The 20,033-nt window shown below is 38.5% G+C and overlaps 1 protein-coding gene across 1 annotated transcript in view; it reads right to left on the reverse strand.

Moving 5' to 3' along the window:
• Positions 1-20,033, reverse strand: part of strip2 (striatin interacting protein 2) — a 32,001-nt gene extending 11,968 nt beyond the window's left edge. The window contains exons 1-13 of the mRNA XM_012960053.3: positions 19,927-20,033; positions 11,040-11,109; positions 9,683-9,757; positions 9,038-9,172; positions 7,834-7,954; positions 7,560-7,628; positions 6,219-6,325; positions 4,808-4,935; positions 3,687-3,866; positions 2,800-3,011; positions 2,620-2,685; positions 2,085-2,148; positions 1,143-1,214 (exon numbers count right to left, since the gene is read on the reverse strand). Coding sequence (XP_012815507.1) covers positions 1,143-1,214; positions 2,085-2,148; positions 2,620-2,685; positions 2,800-3,011; positions 3,687-3,866; positions 4,808-4,935; positions 6,219-6,325; positions 7,560-7,628; positions 7,834-7,954; positions 9,038-9,172; positions 9,683-9,757; positions 11,040-11,109; positions 19,927-19,965 — 1,338 coding nt within the window. The 5' untranslated portion in view covers positions 19,966-20,033. The remainder of the gene's footprint in view (positions 1-1,142; positions 1,215-2,084; positions 2,149-2,619; positions 2,686-2,799; positions 3,012-3,686; positions 3,867-4,807; positions 4,936-6,218; positions 6,326-7,559; positions 7,629-7,833; positions 7,955-9,037; positions 9,173-9,682; positions 9,758-11,039; positions 11,110-19,926) is intronic.

Below are 20,033 nucleotides of genomic sequence, written 5' to 3' on the forward strand. Positions count from 1 at the left end.
TATGTCAGAAATGTTTTATCTCAACAATCACACCTAAACATACAACTGAACATACGGTTTACTGGAAGGCTTTTAGAAAAATAATGCAGACAAATATAAGATATTAGCAGAAGCAACCATATTGCTTGTGCGGCCTGAAGTGTAAATATTCTTTATAATCTATAGAAACCTTACCTAAAGTTAGCCTACACAAATTAACAGTAATTAAATCCACATCCCACACTGTTAATAAGCAATCAATTGGGTTTCTCTGCAACCATGCAAAATGCATAACATTATTTTCCAAATAGCCTTTCAGATTATAAATTTTAATGGTTGAAGGGGTAAGCCTAGAGAGAGTTCATGTCCTCATGCACCTATTCCCGCAGGGTCAATCAAGGCACAATATTCAGCAACACAAGAACAATGGCTTGCCCCCAGCTTTTGGGAATCCCCTTCCAAGCAGAACCCAGGCAATTTCTCTATCTATCCCTCAGTCTGTACACTGGCTGCCTACTTCTGGGCAACAGAAAACCCTTGTATCTCTAATCCTACTGACAATCCTCATCAAAGCCAAGAGCGGCTCTCTAGCTAACTCTAACTATCTGTCACATCTAGTGTGACCTATTACAAAATATATCCTTATCTATCTTGATCTAAGCCTAGGTACCATGGTATTCCACTTGTCTGCTCAAGTAGGCATCTACACAAAATGAGGTCCTTATCTTACCTTCTAAGATAACAACCCCTTATTCCCTTAGGTGTCTAAGTTACTATGGAACTGCCAGGGAAAAGGGGCAACCATTTAACCAGTCCCCTACAATCTGAACAAAACATCCATCACAAAAATTTGACTTCACTAAAAGAGTAAAACAAATGTCACTGCAAAGCTATTTAGTGCCAGACAGCCACAGATTTGTGGCTCTGAATGAGGAGCACAGAAAAGCACTGGGTTTATCAAATGTCCTTGGTCAAGGAGGCAATAAAGGTGCACAATGAAACAAAACAGTGGGGAATAATACAGTGACATGGAGAGTAATAAAAAATAAGTCTGACATCGTAGTACAATATAAAAGAGCGCAGACACGGCTGAAAAGGGAGCTTCACAAAGGTTGACTGGGATAGGGGCTCAGGGCAGAGAGAATTCAAGTACTTGTACTTACCAACAACATAGGGCATTTTTCCAGCTCCTCTTCCTTCTTAATCTGAACATCAGCGACTGAAACATATTTATGCTGAAGGAACCAACAAATACAGATGAAGTGCAGGACCAAGGGTTTTGAGTGGGCAAAATGATTAGGGACCACAATAACACATAACTGACTTGAGAGGTAAAATTGGAGATATTTGCTATTGCTCAACTTTTAGGACACTGGATCTAATTAACTTGGAAAATTTGTAGATTATTAGACCTGCTGCAAACATTATATTGCCTTGCCTTCTGAATACATTTGAATGTCATTTTTTTACTGTCATCTTAAGTACAAAAGGCCAACAGCTTGGCTTCTAAGATTCACTGTGCTCACACACAAACCAAGGGCACACATATATGTTAGGTTGCATCAGCAAATAAATGGACAGTTCTGCTTTTTACCCCCACACTTCTTCCTGGTACAGTTAGAGCTGCATTATTTCCTGTCAGGTGATCTCTGAGGGAGCACACAGACCAGCACAAAATGGTGGCTCAAGCAAAAGATGTAAAAGGGCAATATTTACTGATATATATTCCAGTTTGGCAAGATTCTTAAATAGGCCACTTAATATGATATAAACTATCTATTGGTTAAGCATTCATTCTGAAGGTATAGTTTGACTTTAAGTACAAATTGCACTTTGATTTTAATGTATATCTAAGGTCTTGGTTAAACAACTTTAATCTACCATGACTGGACAAATCAAGAAGAGATAATCAAAATTCAATATTATACAAATAAATAAGAAATTGCATAATCTTAATTTATTATATAGGAACTGTATGGGTGACCATCTGTTTGTGGACATCATCAAAAAGCCCCTTATATCAGCAACCTCTATGGTAAGACTGCAGTGTTTTAAATCTACACAAAATTGTGCCGTTCTGTATGCAACAGATGTGTCAGATTTACCTGTTTTAGTGTCTTCACACTCTCATGAATGGGTCGAGGTAATCCAACCAATGTTTCTGTATCACTGCAAAATAGAGTGCAAATGCAATTTCAGCTGGAAGTCACCATGTTTTTTACCCACAGTGTAGTGTTTTTCTCCAACAATTGCAGCATAACTTTAAGGTGGTGATGCTTCCAAAGTGGAATGCAAGGCCATCTTTATGTTTTCACAGTAAGTAAGCAGTGCAGGAGTAGAAGCAGTGGTGGCTGTGGGTGGAGTGGGGAGCAGAGGTGGGGCCTTGAGTTGGGCACCCAGTGGGCCTCTGACTCTGCTTAAAGAGAAATCATTCATACAACATAATGAACACCATAAGTAATTATCTATTTATCTACAGTACAAAAACTATAAAGTGATATTAATAAACGATAAATACAAATTAAAGGGGACAACAGGTGATGGCACATAGGCTGAACAGTGCTAATTTATATTCATATCTGTGGCTTTTTGATTATCCTTTAGCCTTTCCCTGTACAGGTTACTAACACAGATACTCACTTGCCCAGAGTAAATCCAATAAATTTATTTCGGCTCATCTCTAAGAAATTTTCAATGTCCTTTTCCCTATAAAAAATAATAAAAAGCAATGTGGACAATAAGTAAAATCTACAAAACCGAATTCTCCATTGGCTTATCCATTAATGCTGTGGTAAACTGGTGAGGTCAATACGATCTGACCTGACTTTAGGTGGCCATGGTAGGCCCTTTGGGAAGCATACTCTCTCACTGTTTGCCCTCAGACTGGCTAGTGGTTGTGAAAGTAGGTCCTTCTCCTGTGCCTCAGGTTCTGTATCCATCATATTATCAGTTTCCTCACTCTCTTCCTCTTCAGGCCCCTGCAACTCGTCATTCTTAAATGGATCCTTTTCATTATATAGATCAAGGCTGTCCTGCAAATAAGTTTAAATTAATGTTTAAATAAATGGCTGACAAAGCCAGAACATTTATAAACATTAATGGAAAATCAGTAAGAAGGCAATAGTCACAAATGCTAGTCCATAGCACTTGCCCCTTTATTTTCACTATTAGCTCTAATAACCATAATCTGACATGGTAATTATACATGATACAATACAATATTGAAACCAGTTTATAAGATCAAGTGAATGGCAATAAATGGCTTAGAAAGAGGTTAATTCAAGGGGTTTTAAAAACCTGGTAAAAAATTATTCCATGAATCATATGCAGTGATCATTGGGTTGTTGAAGTGTTACAGGTATGTTCAAACAACCTTGTTGTTGACAGAAAAAAAAAAAAACAGAGCACTAAACTACCCAATAGGGTAAAATATCACATTTTATAGTATAATTAGCACAACTAATGTATATTTGGCAAAGCCAAGTTCAATCAGCTGTTTGAGACTGCACAACTGAAGTCCATGAGGGTTTAAAATGACTAAGGTAGTTGCTAAGCCTATGTTCTTGATGGGCTGTTATATTTCTAACACTCAGCCCTGATTAGTGAATAATGGCATATTCTGAGGCTGCAGAAGCAGAACATATTGCCAAGAAGATATGAAATCACTTTAAAAAAATGTATGAGCATATCAAGGAAAAAAGACTAACCCTGCGACTTCTGCGCCCACGTTTCTGCTGCTCTCCTAGCTCAATGCCATAAGTAGGAGGGGAGATAGCCTTCATGTTCTTCATCACCTGTATGCTGTCCTCCAGTAAGGGTGGCAAGCCAAGTTCTGATCTTTTTTTCTCCTTCATGCTCTGAAGCTCAGGGAAACCACCTAATGTAAACTTAATTGGAATAAAATGTTAGCAGGGTGGCATAAGCAGCACGGTTCTAAAGCAAAACTTTTGCACATACAGGGGGCAGTGGGGCTGCTGTAAGATGCCATAAGATACATGTAAGATGCTGTTTGGGTCTCTCTGTTGCTGATATGCCACCTATTTTGAATTCCATCCCAGTTATTGGGATGCATAAATTTGACATTCAAAATATATCCCATATATACCCATACATGAACATATTTAATATATAGTTTTTGTTTTCCCATATTAAGTGTTTGGTACTTGCTAATATTTAAAGGGCAATGTCAGACATAGTGCTTTGTAACCCACGGGAGATCACTCCTTCTAATCCATGAAAATAGGATTGAAACTAGCTTTCAGTCCAGAAGAATAAGAATTACCACATGTAAAATGCCTTCTTAAATGCCTTCTTCCACAGGTGATTTCCCATACGCAACAAATTTCTATGTCTGATACTGCACTTATGCAATATTTAAGATTATGTTAGGTTTTATGAGATAGTGCTTGATTCAGCTCAATAAGAAAACCAACACTGAAGTTTGTTAAGAAATCTGAAATTGAATTACAAGGTTTTTCTAATACAATGGTTGTCAAAGTGTTTCAGTTCAAGCCCCACTTGAAGGTTCAAACCTAGGCCATGGTCCCAGATAAGGGAAAATATTGATGTATCATTCATTCACCAATTCCTAGAATATGTAGGACAGCAAATGTGTTTGTACCCAAATCCTTTAAGCGGGGCTTTTAGGTGTCTCTAGGAAAGAATAGCTATTTTACGTAATTCTATAATATTTAACATTATAACATTTAAAATAGAAATATATTTCTCTGTTCACTCTTTTTTCTATGAGATGAGAGAACTGAGAAATAATATATGTAGCATAGGATTTCGTCATTAATACATTTAAATAAATTATTTGGGACCATACCAACAGAACTTTCCAGAGCAGCAAGAGAACTTTTTTCATGGGAAAGTGGGGACAATGACCACTGCAGAATTTGGTCACCATTGCAAAGAGGAGATGAGCAAATGGCTCCTCAGGATGCACAGGGAAGGCTACAAAGAAAGACAACGTGTATTATGAAATGCTCCATAAATACTATTTTCTATCATATATAATATTAATTTTAAAAATATTTGAAATTGTATCAAGAACCAATAAAAAAACATTAAGCACAATTCTCCACTGATTAGGAACATAAAATTGTATTTGGTCCAATATTTTGACACTACACAGGATAGAATAATCATGCAAACAGTAAATGTTATTTTATTTTTGAAGGATAATATTGCTAAACTATTTCTGTGTTGTGATAAAAGGCCATTAAACCTTAACAATCTGATCTGATTATTTAGGGCTATTTCACATGTGGCGTTTTCTCTAACAGGACAGAAAATGCTAATATGCTTTCTTATGCCCCTATATCACCATAAGCCCTAGGCACCGGACCTAAATACATCTCTGGAGAGAGGGAGACAGGAGAAACCTGAGCAGGCTCGTGCCTGTGACCTGAAGAATTTTTCTGAGAGAAGGAAGTCTAACACTAAAAGACATGTGTACACAGAAGAAGAAAAGAAAAACTCTGTTTCTTTTGACTGCAGTTTTTCTGTGGGTGCTTATGGCTGTATTTACATAGTCCTTTCTGATAAAGCTTTCCTTTTCTTTTAAAGTGTAGGGCCCAATTAAAACCTATTAAAACATACCAGTTTCCAGATGGTTGTTTAGTGCATGATCATCAATAGCCAAGTCACACTGATCCAGTCATTAATGCCATTAAAGGAGAAGGAAAGGCTAATAAAGAGTTAATCTCAAGATGCAGACATACCTTCAGTTCTCTCAGTGGTGCCCTTAAGTCTCCCCATATTTCTCCTGTTCAGATGATCAGAAGCCTCATAGGAAAAAAAAATGCTGAGCTCTGTAAAGAAAATTCCCATAATGCCAGGCTCCTGCACCAAGACCAAGACCCCTGTACATGCGCAGTTTGTAAGACTATGAGGAAGCTTCCTGCTGAATGGCCCTAAGGGGGGGGAGGGCGTTCTTAGCATTCTTGAGGGAGGGGGGAGCTGGAGAGAGCTGCACAGACTCTGGCACAGGAAAACAAAGAGAGAAGAAATCCTGTTTCTTTTAACAGTGGGCTCAGTGCAGCGTTTCTGTGAGCGCTTATGGCTGTATTTACATAGACCTTTCTGATAAAGCTTACTTAGTTTTTACCTTTCCTTCTCCTTTAACAGATTAAATGAAAGGGAAATATTTGTCCTAAGCCACCAATTATGTCACCACTTTAAGCAAAAACACTGATGAAGCCTGTTTTAGTGGTATCCATACAGTCTCTCCTCACCAAGTTCTTCACGGAAATTAGCACGTAGAATTTTCCATTCTGGGTCATCATTCTCTGATTCTTGACGAATATTTTCAACCATCAGATACATAACACTAAGTAGAACCCTGTATGGGGACAAAAAACAACTAAAAAATATCTAATCACCCCCAAATTTTAAGTTAAAAAATATTTCTTTATTATTGTATGTACAGGTATGGGATCCCTTATCCGGAAACCTGTTATCCAGAAAGTTCTGAATTATGGAAAGGCCATCTCCCATAGACTCCATTTAATTTTATAAAATTATTTTTCTCTATAATTATAAAACAGTACCTTGTACCTAACTAAGATATAATTAATCTGGAAAACCCCAGCTCCCGAACATTCTGGATAACAGGTCCCATACCGTACTTCTATTTAGTGCTTTGCACAATTTCTTTTAATAAAGCTCTAATTTGTGATTAAATCACATGCTGAAAACCTCTGTTTGTGACTTATAGTGCCATAAACTTTATTTTGCTTTCTCTGCTAATTAATCCTTTGAACAGGTAAGGATTAGTTTGATAGGAACTAACCACTTTGGCCTGAATGCGTTACTATCTAAGTCACTGTAGGAAGCAGACGTATTATACTTTATTAAATAATATGCACTTAAACAATACAAATCCTTGCAAATAGTGCCATGTAGTGTTGGATTGGGGTATTTGGGGCCACTGAAGGCTGTCACCCAATTGCCCACCACTTTTCAATCCCATCGCATACCTGCTTTTTGGCCACCCCATACCGATCTCCCCCGCAGGCCCTGCAGTGGCAACAGGCCAGGATTCCTGCTGGTATCCTGCTGGCCCAGTCTGACTCTGAAACCATGCAACAATAACTACGCTTTCTTTAGTCTGACTGCTGTATATACTTAAAGATCATTGCTTACATCTTTTGTCAGCCGTCCAACTCCTCTACAGATGAATGAGCATGCAAGAGAAGGAATTCATTCAGAATTAGGGATTGAATAGCTTTTATATGGTATGCATCACAGACAGGCTTTTGACGTAGGGGGTAAGCATGGTAACTTGGGTGGCTTGAACCAACAAAGGGCAATTCTTCCCTTTGCATTTATGCTGTTAGATCAAACATGTGTAAAACAGACTTGACCCTGCTGCTGTCCAATTCTGTAACAACAATGACAACAGGGAGATTTGTTGCCCATGTTAAAAATTGCTACTGCCAAAAATATTGTGCCCTACACTAACATTGTAAAAATGCAAAAGCAGGTATTTTCGTCATTTTAACATGGATGATAAATCTCCCAGTGTGCCGTGTGTTGTCCTAAAGTTTCTGCATTCTGTGAAAATGAGGTATTACCTGAGATCTGTACTGTCTGCCAAAGACAATGCTGGCTTCCTCAGTGCGCTGCTACAAGCCTGGCTATTCCTGTACTCGGGTGAGAAGGAGATAAATACATTAGCTTTGCCATCAACCCTTCAAGCAATAAATGTAGCAAGCTTAACTTACAAACACTGTGCTTGTTAGTGACTCATTTCAAAGATGAAGCAGAGCTTACTCTAGTATATCATTTAAAAGTAATATTATTATATATGGTAAGAGAACAGGTACTAAAAGTAATATTGAGTCTTACGCTATCTCCATGTTGAGTAATTCCAAAAAGGCAGCAAATGCTCCCATATTATAGAGGAGGAAGCTGTTATATTTGGACCAGCGTACAACATCTGCTTCATTGTCACACTCGCCAAATACACCTTAAAGACAAAAAAAAAAGAAAAATTGGTTAAGTTGTGCCTCTACTAGTACAACTGAAACTGCAGCATGACTGACAAAGCCTGAAATGCAGTTATTACAAGTCTAAAGTCTATGCTAGACACTGAGATATTTGGGCAATGTTTTTCGCTCACAAATTCTGTATTATCAAATTTATTTGAAAATGCAAGCCCTATTGATATACATAAGTTGTTTATCTGATAACATGCTACTGCTGGCAGTGAAGATAATTATTTCTGAATTTTTACACATTTTGTGTAGCGGAATAAACCATGGCAGGCAAAGTAGCAACATTGGTAAGTGTTCAATAGGCCTTTGCCTTGCTCTAAATGCTTAAAAGATAGGGAAAGGAAAATTCACTTCAGGTACCAATGTCTTAGGCATCCTCAATGAATACAGACGCTTACCTCAGACCCCGGGTTGGCACCACCTTTTGCAATGCCCCAGAGATCCTCTGCACTGTCCCAATGGCACACATGCACAGTTAACTAAACAGATCGCTAGAGCAGTGGTGTGCAGCAGGAATTGCAATCTGGCTTGTCAGATGTTAGCAACTATATTTACTGGGGGATACTTTACACACTGGCACCTACAGTGAATTTTCCTTTCCTTGCCTTTTAGGGCTGTGGCAGACAGGGAGATTAGCTGCTCACGATAATCTTCACAGGCAACTAATGAAAATGTTTTCCTACTAGCAATAGTGTAAATCGCTGGTGAGAAAACATTTGTGTCACTTTGGTTTTGCAAAGCATCCCAAAATTTCCTTACAAATTTACCTGTTATCATGGATGGTGAGGAATGATGGTGCTAATGTTTTATTCTGAAAACAAAAGGTATGTAATTTTTTTTAGAGATCAAAAAAAATACAATGTTTTTTTTTCACTGGCTAAGGTGAATAAAGTACTGTTCTTCAGAACTCAGCAAAACTGATATTGTTTGTTTTTATTTTTAATTTACTGGTCACTAGAAATCAAACATTTGACTAGTTGCTATATCATTTAATAGATCTAATCGAAAAAGGGGGCATTCATTACAATAATCTGGAGTTTTGCAGCTGTGCTTACCTTGTGATAGGTACAAGATGGCTCTAGATGCGGAGAGCCTCTTTTCTCTGTTCACTACCTCTAGTTTATCCAAGAGGTGCATAATATAAATTCTGTGTTCTGCTGAAGTCAGACTTGTCCATCTGAGGTCATTAACTAGCAGACAGAAAAGTCACAATAATTTCATTTAGTAGGGTAACACTAAACCTCCACCAGATTCCATAGCCAATAAAGACAAAGAAAGACACTGTAAGTTTTCTCTGCAAATCATGGAAGGTGGTCTCCAGTAAGCAATCAGATCTTTTATATGAAATGTATCCCCTTGTATATACCAGAATAATATTGACAAAAAACTCAGAACTTGCTGATATCATGTGCTATTTATTTATTTATAATTATGCTACTAAATACTGAAATAATGAATCCATAGATTGGAACAATGACGATGCATGGTTTCTAGGTCCCATTACTTATGTATCCCAAACAGTGTAGGTTTGCAGTCTATGAGCTTAAAGCTGCAAAGAAACCCCAGTTATTTCATTTCACACATACATTAATTTTACAGCCAATTTTTCAAGTCTGTGCAACTCTAAAATATCAGCAAACAGTCAACTGGAAATTTATAAAGTAAAAACAAAACTGCAAATGACTGTGTTACTGTCTTACCATGATCTTTAAATTCTTCCTCAAAACAGTTTCGGTTCAGGTTTAAATCTTGCTCTTCTGTATAGCTATATAACTCTGTAACAATACATAAATAATGTTTTATTTTGTAAAACCAAACTGAAAACTAAAAAATGACAGAAATACTACTGTGACATAGTGTGAGATGTTGCACCATGTTGCACTAGTATCTGCACAATATTATTGCATGTTCTCTAGAGTAATTAGCTACATACTTCAGTCCAATGACTTCAGAACTAATAAAAAGTATGAAGTCCTACTATAGCACACAAAAGCACTAGGCTTCAAATGATATAATGTGTGTGCAAGGCTGCTGAACCAGATTTAATTATCAGAAGCCCTTTAACAGTAAACCTTCCTTGGTGTAGCCTTTGGCCAGCCACTACAGTTGACATGCCACACTGACAGAGTGTGCTGATAGCATATGAGCATGCCCTGAAAGCACCAACAGCAGTCATTTATAAACTTGTTCTACCTGCAATATTACTAACTAGTTGCTGTGTATACATGTCCAGGTACACATTTGCCCACTGTTTATGAATGAGGCACAGCCAACACCAGTAAAGGCAGACATACATTGTGTGACCCCGGCTGATCAGCTTGTGATTGTGAGCCCAACAAATGATTATTGTATAAGGGGCCGTACAAAGTGGGCTGTTCTCCAGAACTTGAATATTGGCCTGGACCAATCCAGATTAGAAGGATACAAAGGGTAGAATTATTTACCCTTAAGTCTACACATGCAACAGTTATCTATCAATTTGTAATATATCACCAAATTGCCTGGTTACCTAACTGCCTAATATTTAATTACAAATTAAATCAAGACTATTAGTATAAAATTGGCTTGCAGTTGGTTTCCCAATTCAGCATTCCAAAGAATGTTTTTCCACTAGAATTTAACAGTAGCGGCCTGCATAGTAATGTGAGACACTGTGTGGGTGCCTGCCCACAAAAACTCATGCTCCCAACTTCTTGAGCAAACATTGCTTCCAGAGACAGTTTCAAACTTGGCATGTAAGTTTTCCAACCTCCAACATGCAATTTAAGATAGGGTATATGTATATATATTTGCTCATATGCCCTATCAATCTATCTATTAAAGGCTGAAATGCCTTTAATGCCCTTCTCTTTCTAATTAAATGGCAGACTGAAATTAATGGAAACAGTAACAATGCATTCCCCAAATACATATTAGCAAATGTAAATCTGCTGCATGCAGAAGGTTAGGTTCCAGTTAGGTTCCAAATGGGAACATGAATCAAATACCAGAGAAGAAAGGCTAGGATATATGAAGTAATGTGCACTGAAATCTTGTGATGACAGGGAATGCACTTACCTGCTAACTCTGTGTAAGGGTGGTCAGTATCATCATACACAAACTCCACATTGGAAGAATCCAGTGAGGCCTGCCAAGAAAAAAGAAGTAAGTCATAAAAATGGTTCAGAAACAGCAGGAGTGTACAGGGTCTCAGTACAAAGGAAACTGGGAACCTTATTCTATTTGCTTCATCCTGATCATTTACACAGTCGTCTGGTAATGGTAAAGATACACTGGATATAAAAAGTCTACACACCACTGGTAAAATGTCAGGTTCCTGTGCTGTACAAAAATGATAAATCATTTCAGAACTTTTACCAACATTAATGTGACCTATAAACTGTACCACTCAACTGAAAAACAAACTGAAATCTTTTAGGTGGAGGGAAGAAAACCAAAAAAACTAAAATAATGTGGTTGCATAAGTGTGCACACCCTCTTCTAACTGGGGATGTAGCTGTGTTCAGAATTAAACAATCACATTCAAAATCATGTTAAATAGGAGTCAGCATACACCTGCCATCATTTAAAGTGCCTCTGATTAACCCCAAATAAAGTTCAGCTGCTCTAGTTGGTCTTTCCTGACATTTTATTAGTCGCATCCCACAGCAAAAGCCATGGTCCAGAGAGAGCTTCCAAAGCATCAGACAGATCTCATTGTTAAAAGATATCAGTCAGGAGAAGGGTACAAAGGAATTTCCAAGGCATTAGATATACCATGGAACACAGTGAAGACAGTCATCATCAAGTGGAGAAAATATGGTACAACAGTGACATTACCAAGAACTGGACGTCCCTCCAAAACTGATGAAAAGACGAGAAGAAAACTGGTCAGGGAGGCTACCAAGAGGCCTATAGCAACATTAAAGGAGCTGCAGGAATATCTGGCAAGTACTGGCTGTGTGGTACATGTGACAACAATCTCCCATATTCTTCATATGTCTGGGCTATGGGGTAGAGTGGCAAGACGAAGCCTTTACTTACGAAGAAAAACATCCAAGCCAAGTTCATTTTGCAAAAACACATCTGAAGTCTCCCAAAAGCATGTGGGAAAAGGTGTTATGGTCTGATGAAACCAAGGTTGAACTTTTTGGCCATAACTCCAAAAAATATGTTTGGCGCAAAAACAATACTGCACATCACCAAAAGAACACCATACCCACAGTGAAGCATGGTGGTGGCAGCTTCATGCTTTGGGGCTGTTTTTCTTCAGCTGGAACTGAGGCCTTAGTTAAGATAGAGGGAATTATGAACAGTTCCAAATAACAGTCAATACTGGCACAAAACCTTCAGGCTTCTGCTAGAAAGCTGAACATGAGGAGGAACTTCATCTTTCAGCATGACAACGACCCAAAGCATAGGGCTGGGCGATATACCGTTTAATACCGAATACCGGTGTTTTTTTTAAAAACTATATTCATTTTTCAGATACCGCAATACCGGGGTGTCAGGGTACTCACCCGTGCGGCCCGGTCTCTTGCGCCTCCTTGCGTGTGCGCACGCGTCCCGTTGTCCGCGGGACGTTGCACGCGTGCGTCAAGGCACACGTACATGTCAAAGCGTGCACGTCCGCGACGCGCTGACAGCGCCGGTTCTGCGCATGCGTGGGGGGTATTTAAAGCTATCAAACGCCTCCTCCTGTGCTATGTTGTCTGCGGCCTTGCCTGGGAAACTAAGCCTGCCTGATTTACCTTACGACTTTCTGTTGCCGATCCTTCGCTTGTCTGACTCTGATTTTCAATACTGCAGTAATTATTCTCTAATTTATTAGGAAATGGGGTTAACACCTAATCATGCATGAAAAAAAAAAATACCGTCAAATACCGTGACACCGATATAATTTTGAAATATACCGTGATATAAATTTTTGGTCATACCGCCCAGCTCTACCAAAGCATACATCCAAATCAACAAAGGAATGGCTTCACCGGAAGAAGATTAAAGTTTTGGAATGGCCCAGCCAGAGCCCAGACCTGAATCCGATTTAAAATCTGTGGGGTGATCTGAAGTGGGCTGTGCACAGGAGATGCCCTCGCAATCTGACAGATTTGGAGTGTTTCTGCAAAGAAAAGTGGGCAAATCTTGCAAAGTCAAAATGTGCCATGCTGATAGACTCATACCCAAAAAGACTGAGTGCTGTAATAAAATCAAAAGGTGCTTCAACAACGTATAAGTTTAAGGGTGTGCACACTTATGCAACCACATTATTTTAGTTTTTTGGGGTTTCTTCCCTCCACCTAAAAGATTTCAGTTGTTTTTCAATTGAGTTGTACAGTTTATAGGTCACATTAAAGGTGGAAAAAGTTCTGAAATGATTTATCTTTGTCTCATTTTTGTACAGCACAGGAACCTGACATTTTATCAGGGGTGTGTAGACTTTTTATATCCACTGTATATTGCTTAAAATCAGTGGCAGATTAACCTAAGGGCAACCAAATTGCCCTGGGTCCACAGTTTTTGGGGGGGGCTAGCAGTGAAGGATGGGGGAGGTGTGGAGCACTGCCCTGGTCCTATGCTGTTCTGCCCATACTATCTGTAAGAAAGTTCATACAATGATTTGGTTCACTCACCTGCATGCAGATGATAATCCAAATTTACTATTTTACCACTACAATATAAAGCAAAACCCAAACTCATGATCAGAAATGTCCAATAAGTGACTGGCCGGTTTTTCTTTATAAAGGTCATAAAAAACAATACTGTTTCATAAGACAGATTCATTGTGGAGTGTTTACCTTTGTTCTTTTTGTACAATACTATGTACAAGTTGCAAAGATGGGTATCAATATGGCACCCTCTAACATCTACATGCATAAGACTGAAAGGAAATGTATGTTTCCCAGGTGGATGATTTTAAATAATTGGTGAATTTTACAGGAAGACCTTATGCATAAAAAGTTACTCAGAATACACCTATTTGTATTTGTGTTATGCATAAAATTCACAGCAGTGAAATTAAGATTAACACCACGTGAGACTAAAAAAAGATGTTAGAAAAAGTAACTATGATAACATGTCTAGTACAATGAGATATAATTTCATTTACAATCCAATTTTTTTATACTTTATATAATATTATGGCTTTTGCTGCTGTGTTATGCTATGGTTCAGTTTAGTTTAGAATTGATATGTTAACTTACTCACGTTATCTTTAACATACTCTTCCCCTAGAGCAGTGCTGTCCAACTTCTGTGGTACCGAGGGCCAGAATTTTTCCCGGCCTACATGGTGGAGGTCAGATAATGGAAGCCAGTTTTGACCACTCCCCTTTTCTAAACCACACCCACTTGGAACCACACCTGTGTTATTACATGACCATACCCATATTAATGGTGGTAGTACAGCAAAAACCTGCCATACTCTGCTTTCCCTACCCTGCCTGTGTGTGCCATACTCTGCCTGCCCTATGCTGCCTGTGTGTTCCATACTGTCTGCCCTACCCTCCCTGTGTGTGCCATACTCTGCCTGCCCTACCCTGCCTGTGTGTATGGCACACAGGCAGCATACAGTCTGCACAATAACTATATATTAAAAAGCTTTTTGATTGCAGTACCACCTCCGTATATGTTCTTTTTATAGTGTGCAGGGTTTATTTGTGGGTTTCTACTGGTCCTACAATGTGAAACAGGTGAACAATGTGGGTGCTTACAGTCTGAGCCTGAGGTGTGAACAATGCAGAGGGTAAACAATGTAGGGATTAAAAGGTGTGAACAACACAGGGGATTGCATTTTTAAACAATACAGGGGGTTTACAGCCTGAATGTGAGGTGTCAACCATGCAGGGGGCCAGTTAATCTCAGTACTGATACCATTAAAGTTTACACAAAGGTAAGCCATCAAAGGAGCCAGACAGGTGGGGGGCCACACAGAGGGGGGTCGCGGGCTGAATGTTGCCTGCGTGCCGACAGTTGGACAGCATTGCCCTAGAGTAATGTTCAATAAATATATTCTACTGTATTCTTATTTTTTAAAGGCCTGTGAATATGGACCTATACTATAGACAAGTATTATTTTATTCATATGCAGTAATAAAACTCGACAACCCCCATCAACTTTCAAACTCTAGCGGCCTGAAGTTCGGCATAAATTCTTTAGTAGTTAATGTTTAATTAGGTAAACCAAGGAAAGAATGCTTTTCATACTTGTAACATTGTATCTTATAAACTTACTTTGATCTCAGCTGTTACACTGCTATATGATAATATTCATGTTTTCCTTTGTATGCAACATCTATGAACTTTCAAAAAATGTATCTAAATTTTTACTTGCTCTCCAGTATGAAATACAGAAGGTGGGGAAATAGATATATGATGAAAGGGATAAATAATGATCGGCTACACATGGAGAGGAAGAAGACACAGATTAAAGAAGCTGTTCACCTTTAGGTTAACTTTTAGTATGATGTAGAGGGTAATATTCTGAGACAATTTGCAATTGGACATCATGTTTTATTATTTGTAGTTTTTAGTTATTTCATTTTCAGTTCAGAAGCTCTCCAGTTTGGAGTTTCAGCAGCTATTTGGTTGCTAGGGTCCAAGTTATCTTAGCAACCAAGGAGTGGTTTGGATGAGAGACTGTTTTATGAATAGGAGAGGGCCTGAATAGAAAAGAAAGTTACAAAAAGTAATAAAAACAATAAAACTGCAGCCTCACAGAGCAATAGTTTTTGTCTGCTGAGGTCAGTGACCCCAATTTAAATACTGCAAAGCGTAAAGAAGGCAAATAATTCAAAAACTATAACAAATAAATAATGGAAACCAATTGAAAAGTTGCTTAGAAGTGACCATTCTATAACATGCTAAAAGTTAACTTAAAGGTGAACCACCAAATTTGACAAACTCATGACGGGCCAGTTGATTGCATACTGGTGATATGGATGGATGTGAGGATGGTCAGATTGCAGACCTAACAGTGTGTGGGCTCTCTTGTTTAAAATCTACCCAAAAGCAATTCTATACATGTGGTGAATTAGTTCTTGGAATGACCTGTTGACCCAATGGGGATCTTACTACGGTCTGCACCTTATTTTTAAGGTGCAAATTTAAACCCCCCCTGCCATAGAAATTGTTGGGTAATAAAACCAATAGGGTAAGCAAATCAAGCAGCAATGGCATAAATACTGTAAACGTATTCTAGATGCCAGTCACGTGTGTAATTTCAGTGCTTCTCAAAGGGTGGTATTTTCTTCAAAATACAACAATCTTGTAATAGAGTATTATAGAAATTACAGAGACCATGACTAAATAGAGCCATAGAAATAGTGGCAGAACTACAGATAAAATAACTAACATTTCTGATTTGAATACCAAGTTGGGAACTGCTTATATGTTACAATTGTTTTAGGCAGCTCTGTAAGATAACAAGAAGGCTGCAGTGTGCAGACATCATATGGTCTGGGGCCACAAGCACAAACAGCACAGCAAAAACTGCTTCCCTCTGGGAACTGAAAGAGCTCAAGCTGCAAAAATGTATACACACAAGTGCAAAGACTACCACTGTTACTTTATATAGGCATAAAAGTCAGTTTGCTAATTGCTATTTAGTCCGATTTTGAAACCTTTTGAAACAAGGACAGTATTTATAGAACTGGACAGCCAAAACAGGACTGTCTGGTTTGAAACCATACAGGTGGCAATCCTAGTGCACTGTTGCAGCAAACAGAAACCAGCACAACAAATTGCTTCAGGGACCTGAAAGCAATACAGAAAAAATCTAATAGGAAAAAAGATTATGGACATTTTTAGATAAATACATATTATTATTAACTATAATAAAATGTGTTTATATTGTGTGAATTTTTACACTTAAAATACTTTTCCCTCTTAAGCATGTCAGTTAATATAAGTGGTGGCTGGAGTTGGCCCATGGTTAGAATTAGGAATAAAAAATAAATAGAACATAAGAGCAAGGTTCTCTCTTATAGTAAGAGAACTGTAGGCTTTACATCCCAGTCACCTACAAGATATCTTACCAGTATGAAGGCCACAAGCCAACAGCCAAAGCTAACACATAAATACTGGCTTCCACCATATAATAAATAAATGATCATTCCTTCACAGGCTGTTGTTAATAGAATAATAAAATGTATACTTTATGCTGGTGAAAGACACATTTACACACTTGTGAAACTAGACACACTAGACTTTAGTCAGTCAAGACAAAAACATAACACCGACAAAAATGACAAATCTTTTCCCTGATATGCCCACTGATTCCCTGATCTTTGGCCACTGCAATGACAAATTCAGCGCTGATAGTGTGACAATGAAGGGGATATGAAAGTTGAAGTGAGGACTGCATCAATGAGCTGATGTGGTCCTCGATCTGACAGAAAAATTAAGCCTGTCCAATCAACATCTGGACGATTTTTGGCCAGATATAGGTCAGGGCCCATAAATGGGCAGATAAGCTGCTGAAACGGTCTGAAGGACCCAAATTGGTAGCTTAAATCTGCCTGTGTATGGCCACCTTAAATTGCCCTTAGATGGCATGAAATGCATAAGGCTACTAGCATGATTGTTTAAAGATGTAAAAATAAAATTAAATTCAGGAAAAGTATTCACTTTACCTGAATTTAATTTTATTTTTACACCTTTAAACAATCATGCTAGTAGCCTTATGCAAAAATTAAGCCTGTCCAATCAATATCTGGACAATTTTTGGCCAGATATAGGTCAGGGCCTCAGGGGAGGACCTGGCAGGGGTCCCCATAAATGGGCAGATAAGCTGCTGAAACGGTCTGAAGGACCCAAATCGGCAGCTTAAATCTGCCTGAATATGGCCACCTTAAAGTGCCCTTAGATGGCATGAAATGCATAAGGCTACTAGCATGTTTGTTTAAAGATGTAAAAATTAAATTAAATTCAGGTAAAGAGAATAACTGCTTCCAGTCTGTTACCTATTCGATCCAGACCAGTGCCATTCTGTTTCCTATATTGGTCAAAGTAGCACAAATACGCCAAATAACAGCCATTTGTAGGATTTATGTGCAACCAGGTAAAAGAAAACAAATAAACACCAATAGTTCTATTATTTGGAATGCTTGGGACCTGAGGTTTAATGGACAAAGTTTTTTTCAGCACCTTTAAAGAAGTAGTAAACCTTTTATGAATATTAGTCTAAATCACTTTTAATTCCCCCACCAGGCCCCTGACTAATTTTATTCTAAGAGCATGTATTTGATCATTCAAAAAAATAAGCATTTATTTGATAAATAACTTGATTTAAATGAAAGAAAAATAAAAAAAAAATGAAGGGACTGTGGGAAATTTAATTCAGCAGGTATTGCGGTGGGCCCAATGCAAATGCCCTTTTTGTCAATTTAATAAAATGGCTCTGACTGCAAATTCCTTTGTGTCTCTATCCTGCAAATGAGCACTTAGCTCTAGCTATCAATGTGACACAGACAGCCAAGAAGTTCAGGTGACACTGGTCATACTGTTTTTCTTGGATATGATGCATTGATACTCACTTTACAAAACATGGTGTGTCTATAACTGATTTCAGTTTTATTTGTGTAGGTGCCACCTCTGGAGCTATGTTATCATATTCATAAGTATTAACGCTGAATATGCAGTCTTGTCACTATGGTTTTATGTTGTAGAAACACAGGTTAGGCACAGACAGTGCACCTTCCTATACGTCTCACAGAATATTTCATGCTTGATGCTTTTGTTTCCTTTTCACTAGATTTTCTTTCCTATGTGACATAGGTTAAACAACCAATGTAGTGACCCAGTGAGTGCAGAATTGGCAGTGATGTAGACAATCTCATATACCTATATGAATGTGCAACTAGGGCTATCCAGGCACTGCAGATCTAAGCATTGCTTCCTGTCCCCTATGGTAGCCTCTAGCAAAAGTGAAGTAAAAGAACACGAAATGGCATTTGCCCCAGGCCCCTAGCATTAAGAGGAGGGGGGGCTGGAATAAACAAATAAGATTTTATATTGTTAGGGTTGCCTGCCTTTTTGGAAAAAAATACCAGCCTTCCTATATTTTTTGCTGTTTTTCCCTAACAGTAACACCAAAACATGAAAGTGTAAAAAACTAACTAAAATATAATGTGCTGCTGCCCTGCACTGGTAAAAGTTGTGTGTTTACTTCAGAAAGTCTACTATAATCTATATAAATAAGCTGCTGTGTAGCCATGGAGGCAGCCATTCAAAGGAGAAAAGGCACAGGCACATGGCAGATAACAGATAAAACACTATTGTATTCTACAGAACTTATCTGTTATCTGCTATGTAACCTGTGCCTTTTCTCCTTTTTTCCAGCTTGAATGGCTGCCCCCGTGGCTACACAGCAGCTTATTATATAAATTATAGTAGTGTTACTGTAGCAAACACCCCAGTTTTACCAGTGCAGGGCAACAGTGCATTATATTTTTATTACTTTAAAGCTCTTTTATTTTTTGGTGTTACTGTTCCTTTAAACAAACATTATTTTAATAGCCAGGCTGATAAAATACCAGCTATGTGGCAACCCTATATATTCCATTCCATTGCTATATTGCCTCAGGAATGTCCAGCCTGCAACCCTATCTGTTGTTGGACTACAAACCTCAGCAAACCACTAAATTCTGAAAAGTGTAGTTGAACAACAGTAGAAGGCCCCACCACATTTTGGTGTTGGAACCACCTAAATCTGCCATTTTCTCATGTGAGCAGCCCCCTAAATGTGTGTTTGAATCCGTGTGATAACATACATTAGATAGGCAATAAGACGTGATTAGATCACGAATCCTAAAGTTTTCTTCCTAAACTATGTGACCACCTAAACTCTGTGCTCTATCTTTCTTTTTATTGAAACGCCTCAGGGAGGTGCCTCACTCCTACCCATTTTTCACTCCCTCCCCTCTGTTCCCCTTCTAAATTGTTGACTGTTTCTCGTCCAACTTTCTCACCTCAGACTCTCTCCTTCTCCCCTTGCTGTTCCCCTCCATGTCGATTCCGCAGCTGTCACTTCCCAGCTCTCACTGACAAACACGTGCCTGCTGGGGGCGTGGCAGAA

This window comes from Xenopus tropicalis, chromosome 3 (assembly GCF_000004195.4).
Source record: "Xenopus tropicalis strain Nigerian chromosome 3, UCB_Xtro_10.0, whole genome shotgun sequence".
Lineage (NCBI taxonomy): Eukaryota > Metazoa > Chordata > Amphibia > Anura > Pipidae > Xenopus > Xenopus tropicalis.